Source organism: Haplochromis burtoni, unplaced genomic scaffold (assembly GCF_018398535.1).
Source record: "Haplochromis burtoni strain Fernald_Lab_line unplaced genomic scaffold, NCSU_Asbu1 Contig_3012, whole genome shotgun sequence".
In the NCBI taxonomy this organism is placed as follows: domain Eukaryota; kingdom Metazoa; phylum Chordata; class Actinopteri; order Cichliformes; family Cichlidae; genus Haplochromis; species Haplochromis burtoni.
In genome coordinates, this window is record NW_024585373.1 from 1,777 (window position 1) to 8,772 (window position 6,996).

At 35.2% G+C, this 6,996-nt stretch overlaps 1 protein-coding gene across 3 annotated transcripts; it reads right to left on the reverse strand.

Annotated features, from left to right (window-relative positions):
• Positions 1–2,589: 2,589 nt before the first annotated feature.
• On the reverse strand, positions 2,590–6,996 carry LOC102300723 (receptor-type tyrosine-protein phosphatase C; the record flags this gene model as incomplete). Of its 3 annotated transcripts, none has more annotated exon segments than XM_042217794.1 (11): positions 2,590–2,742; positions 3,659–3,690; positions 3,863–3,962; positions 4,118–4,178; positions 4,281–4,492; positions 5,251–5,397; positions 5,781–5,906; positions 6,014–6,154; positions 6,342–6,461; positions 6,544–6,777; positions 6,872–6,996. In XM_042217794.1, coding segments are annotated over 11 exon segments (1,348 nt in total), but the record flags the coding sequence as incomplete, so codon positions are not given.

A 6,996-nucleotide genomic window follows, 5' to 3' on the forward strand; every position in this document is an offset into this window, starting at 1 on the left:
TGTTTGTTTGTTAAGTGGGTTTAGAGCTCTGGGTAGCTCCCCAGCTGGGTCTAGACTGGGTCTAGAGAGTATTTTAAATTCAGGGAATTTAAAATAGAAAGTAGCTCGTCCACAGAAGGACTGGTAGCTCCCCTTACGATAAGGGTTCAGATCGCGCGAACAGGTGTGAAATGTGTGTGTTTAGTTAGTTTGTTTGTTTGCTTGTTTTAATCAATTTTAAATCATACTTTTTATTTGTTTTTGTTTCTAATGTCTCTGTAAAGCACTTTGAATCACCTTGTTGTTGAATTGTGCTATACAAATAAATTTGCCTTGCCTTCTTCACCAGTTCTTAGTCACCAGGGGCTGAATCATCAGTGTCATATAAATGGCTGAATGTGATGTTAAGTGGCCGTTTGAAATGAGCTGTTTGATTGTGGGTAGATGGCAGTTGAGATGGCTGTGGGTGTGGGTGTGGGACTGCTGTTGAAGCAGTAGCTGCTGCTGTGGTGAGGAGGTGACAGATGTGGAGCAGAATGAGAAAATCTTCAGTTAGTGCTATTTATATATAATTAAGAGATAAATAAAGATAAGGTGAAGTATAAGAACAGATCATGATGTACAGTACAGATGAAGGCTGATTTGGGGGCCAGAGGATCCATCAAAGAGTGAAACAGTTACATGTACCTCTGTTAGACAGCAGGAGTAACGCAGGCCTCCTTACTGTTACTGATCACGTCCCATTTTATTACCATACAAACTTCCAACACTGAAATGCTGCTGAATGGCCCTGGGTACGCAACTACTTTATTTGTCTTACTACAAAAAGATGTTTTGATTTTACAAACCTGTCTGCACTCATGTCACCAACGAAAGGAAAAAAAGAATAAAATACTCATGGCTCTGCCACAAAGCAACATTACATTTCTGGAGGTTGGATGGAGGAAATCATGGTTTGCACATGGCTGTTGAACACAGCTAGAACGATGAACCTGGAACTTAAATGTGAAGTTAAACGACTTCAGCTTCAATCGGATTTAGAAAAGTATTTTATTAAACAAATAAGCAAAAATGTATTTTTTATTATATAAATAAATATTAGCTCCATAATTAAGACAGTGAAAAATACTTGACAAAGGATGATTAAGTTGATGTGCTTTATTTAGAATATTTTCCAGCAGGTCTTGGTGGTTATCAGGATAGATGCCTGTATTGTTGAACTATGAACACTGCAGCTGTTCAGATGTTTAGGTCACTTCTGAGGAGGCTGTTACTGTTACTGTTGTGGGTTTTCTCCATTTGTGAATAAAGGAAATGACTGACAGACAGGCTCACGAAGGCTTGTTGAAATCTTTTAGCGTGCTCCATTTTCTCAGGTCGATTCTTTTAAGTGATTCAGCTGGTCTGGCAGTAACCAGATGTGGGCGGGGCTAGTGAACCTGAACTAACTAAATCATTATTGGGGGGCACATAGGTTTGATTGGTAGGTCTGGATGCCTTTTTTCCCTTAATAAATAAAATCATCATTTAAAAAGTGAATTTCATATTTGTTGAATATTAAAATTTGTTTGATGATCTTAAACATGTAAGTGTGATAAATTTCCCCCCTTTTTAAGTCCCCCCTCAAAACCCATCTCTTCCAGACAGTCTACTCTAACGTCTCCATCTTAAACTTTCTTTTATTACTGTGTTTATTTCCTGGTTTGACGCTTGTCTTATTTGCTCTGTGCAGTGTCCCTGGGTGTTTTAAAGGCACTTTTAAATACCATGAATTATTATTATCATTATAAATATGCAAAAACCAAGAAATCGGGAAGGGCAGATACTTAATACTTGACTGTCAGTTTTCACAAACTGAAACTTTGTTTACAGAAAGTCACATTTCCGCTTTGCTACCTCGAACAGGAAACTTCGATTTAAACCACAAAGTTTTCTTTTAACTTTCTATTAGTCAATGTTGATGTCAGCCTCGATGTTAATAATAAAGACACAGCCAGCTGCGTTTAGTGCTTTCAGTGGCTTTTAAATGCATTCACTGTATCATACAGTTCATGATAGTGTCCATCACTGTCACATATATTCTCTCAGCTCATGTTATTATTACTATTTATGACACAAGTGATTATCATAACTTTTAGACAGAACAGTTACAGATGCTTGTTTTTATAGAGAATTAGCTTTTTTGTGATTTCTATATTTCAGATCAAGAACTGAAACTTCATCTTATCAAGTTTATTAATGTAAAAAATAAAAAGCCTATTTTAGGCTGCTGTAAAATATTATGAGTCAGAGCTGATATTTTGTCATAAAAAAGTTTGCTCGTGTGTAGTGAAGCTGCAGCTGGAGTTTCTGGTGATTTCAAGGTAAATCTGAACAATGTTAAATAATCAACAACACGTTCACACATTATTATGTGTTATTATCTTTACATTTATTTACCTGTAATCTAACGCTGATTGAAAACAAAAAAAACCACCCAAATAATTATATTAATTAACGTTGTACACATAATTTTTTATAGTGCATTTTTAATGTTTATTTCAGTAATTAATAGTTTATTTAAGAAAAAAAAACATGGAGATTTGGGTTTAATGTAAACAAAATATTTTTTTATTGCTAAAATGGAAAAATGACCAAATGAAGACTGAACAACGTAAATACTAAAGATAAAGAGTTTATGGAGATTTAGTTTGATGCTCCGCGATGTTCTTGGTTACTGAGCTTCTTTCTGACGCCACCCAGGAGGTCGTGTGTTCATGTAAACTGTGATAAGACAAAGGAAACAACAATAAACATGACAAAGCATCAAACCACAGCACGATTATGAAACATAACTTCTGCTGCAACCAGTTTTATTATACTTACAGTAACTAAAATTAAACTAATAAAATTACTAGGTATGATGAAACATTTTAGTTAGCCAGTTAAAAAATATCTGCAAAAATTAAACCAACAAAATAATGTTGTGACCTGTTGAAACTATTTAAAATAAAGTGAATGTGTACAGCAGGGATGTCCAACTCGGGAGCTGCTGTCCTGCAGCTTTCAGATGCATCCCTGCTCCAACACAGCTCAATCAGATGGATGCATTATCTGTTCAGCATGTCATCAAGTTTGGCAAAAGCCTGATAACAAACCATTCATTGGATGCAGATGTGTTGGAACAAGGATGCATCTAAAAGCTGCAGGACAGCAGCTCTCGAGGACGAGTTGGAATCCTTTGGTTTACAGGAAATAGTCTCAGTTTGAGTCTTTGTAGTTTTGGTGAAACATAACAAACCTGACGAGGCTTTGGTACAGATGCTTTAAGACTTCTGACATCTAGATTTATGTGAGTGACGTGCTTTCACAAAGGGTTGTGTTTTTATGGAAATATCAAATTATTTAGCCTATATTTCCTAAATCTGTGTAATAATTAAAAAGAGAAAAATAACAACTAAAAACTAAATTCAAACTAAATATTTTAATCAATAAAAACGAGACTGAAAGCAAAACAACTCCTGAAACTAAATGAAGGTAAAGAGGATTTAAAACAGAAGGACAAAATTATAAAATAAATACAAAATAATTAAAAAATTCTAAACCAATATAAGACTCTTTACAACTACAAATAGCAACAATGTAGCAAAGTATTAACATTTACATAGTTCATGGTAACAGCAGCTGAATATCTACATACTTGCTTCTGAGGCCACATTTTCATCCTCGTCACTGTGGAGAGAAGATTTACTTAACAGTTAACATCCTACTGTGTGAAAACAGAACATAATTATCACCATAGATAAATGTCATCTATAATAAATTGAAATTCATTTACAACAAACCGTTTTATCACTGATAACAGATGAATATAAACTAACGATGTTGGATGCGTGGCCTTTACCTCCTACGCTTTCTGAGCTTCCTGTAGCACACGCAGGCCGCCAGAAGCAGAGCGGCGGATATGAGGAAGATCAAAAAACCAATGACAGCTTTGTCATTGTCTGAAAACAGGTTCAAACAATATCAAACAGTGGCTTTAATATTCAAGATACAAAGAAGTCATGTTACCCAGCAGAGTAAAGACACCTGTGTGTGTGTGTGTGTGTGTGTTTAAACTGATTTATCCAACAAACTGTGTCATTGAATCCATACTTACAGCGAGTATCAGCTGTTCCTCTGCCCGGTTGGCTTTCAAAGTATCCGTTGAAAACAGTCACCTATAAATACAGATGTTTCAGATGTTCATTCATAAGAAATGACACCATTAAAATAAAGCAGCCATAAAATAATCATATACTTAAAAGTAGGATGATACAAACCTCCACTCTGTATGCTGTAGAGTAGCTCAGATCCTTGAATTCAAACTTACAAACTGTTTCATTCTGTGGTTTGTTTTCACCACCAGGATGAAGACGTGCTATGAATCTTTTATATTTGTCTGGTCCTCTAATGTTGCCTTCATGCTTACACTCTACTTTAATCACATTATTCTCCGGCACAGTTACAGTCACTGTAGGGGAACCGTCGGGTACTGTAAGGAAATGAAAACAGGGATCATAGTTTTAAGATTCATTTTTATGTCCATCAGCAACGAGACAAAACATGTGAAAGTAAACATGTTTATGTTTGCAATGTTAAAACGATTCATAATAGAAATTAATTATTAATTATTGAAGAATTAATTTATCATTTTGTTTTCATGGAGCCCAGCTTACATTTAATGTACAGATATGTAACTTTAAAAAACACGTGAGTGAACTTCAGTTATCTCTTATCATTAAACACATTTTCCCTCCAGAATAATATGAACGAGTAAAGAAAATTAACAAACACATTTCTATAAGTCCCAGAGAACAAGAGTCTGAGTCAGCGCTGCTTAAACGACTGAACGTCATAATTACTGTCACGTTCCTTCACTGATGACTCAGCATGTTTTAATGTTCACCGTAAAGTTTCAGAGAGTCGGATTTAGTTGATATGAGGGATGCTCTCTGTTTCATGGCATTTATCTTAAAATATATATAAATCACATTAATTATGATCAGGACTGTCACACTGAAAAACACATTTGTTTCCAATCTTTCACTAAAATAAATGAGCTCGAGTTTCTTCTTCTTCATGAAAACATCATTTTGTAACTTTATTTTCTGCTGTTCACCACCAAAGTCTTCATGTTGTGTTTTAGAAGGATATTAATAAAAATAAAGCTAAACAAAGTTTGATTTTGATAAATTAAAGGTTCAGCTTTGTTATGAAGTGTAATTCTGAATATTTAGTTTGGTAACTTACCTCCAGGGGCAGTTTTCAGTATAACTTCCTTTTTATTGGAAACCGTCTTGCCGTTGTATTTGGGTTGGACTCTACAGGTATAATCAGTGAATGCTTCGAGTCCAGTAAAATCACACGTTCCTCCGTCAGACTGAAGCTTTGGGATTCCTGTAACATAATGTTCATGAACTCTTTGTGGTTTAAATCAGCAGGTCCAGCTAAAGAGACTTCAGGTGACTTTGACCTGCTGGCTTTAGTAAACACGACAACGACATGAGCAGCAGACTGAACATAACAGGTTGGAGATCTGAGTATAAGATAAGAATGCAGTGACATATCGTTATTTTGGATCATACTTCATGTGTTTAGTGATGGGGGTTAAATGTCAAGCAGTTATATTTAGTAAATTATTAGCTCAAAATATAAACACTTCTATATATTTTAATGATCAAATAAGCAGATCTTTTGTTAACAATAAACAAAAACAAAACTAATACATTTTAATATAAGATATTTATAAAGTGTAAGTGAATCCAAATGATTGGACTTACCTTTTTTATCACAACTGCAGTCATATGAAAATTTGTGAAGGACACCATTACATTTCTGACTGGTTGTTTTCCAGCTCAGTTTAATGGAAGTATTCGTGTTTTTATTCTCCAAGTTTATTGTAAGATCTGTTGAAACAAACAGTAACAGTGCAGCAGCTGTTAGTTTGTGGCACTTCAAACTATCTGAGGAGGAAAAGCTTCATCCCTCTGAGGTAAGTTAAATATCAACACACCACAGTCAGTGTTAAGGTGGACGGGTGGAGTTGTGTAAACTGTGGGGATGTTGTTGTTGAAGATCAGACCAGTACAGCGGTAGTTTCTGAAGGGATCCAGCTCAGACAGCGGTTTGTTCGTTTGACCAGGGTTGTCTTTTTCTGAGGAGAAACAAAGACGACATCATTTTTTGTACCACAGTGCATGCAGCAGTTCATCTTTGGTTTTATATTCAAATGCAGAATACAAAATAAAACAAATTCACAAAGAGCACAAACACTCAGTCCTCTGACAGCAGAAGAGCTTTCAGATCAAACATACTTACAGTGAAGCGGATGTTTCACTTACCTGAACAAGTGTAATGAACTGTGATATTTTTACACTCTTTGATCGTTGGTAACGTTGGCTGTATCACTGCAGGAAGTCCAGTGGAAGGATTTTGCTGTATTTCAGTTAAATTATATAAATCTGTGGAAAAAAACATCATTGAATTATCTTCCTATTATAAGCATATGAGTTTTAATGTAAAGGTAACTTTTCTTGTACAAACCAACAATGATGTTTTTGGTGATATCAAATGAAGTATTCACACAGGTTTCTGAAGTGAAGGTTATTTTGTAATCAGAGCAGATGTCATTAGTTTGGACACACAATGTATTACTGTCACTACTGGACTTATTAACTGGAGTTATATTTGGTGGTAATTTTAACGAGCTGATGTTCCACTGGCTCTGGTAGCAAATATGTCCATTTATGCTGCTTTGCCCTGTAATGTCCGTCTCACCTGAAACACACAAGTGATGCACAAATATATTTGATATTAAGTTTGTTAAACTACAAGAAGGCAAAACACAAAAATATGAATTATTTGTACTCACTCATTTCTTTTGTTTCAGCTTTATTTCCAGTGGAGGTACACTTGATTATTTTATTGCCATAATTGTATAAAACTTGATGCTCATATTCAGTACAGGGCTTCAGGCGTTGGATGTTGTGTTGAGTA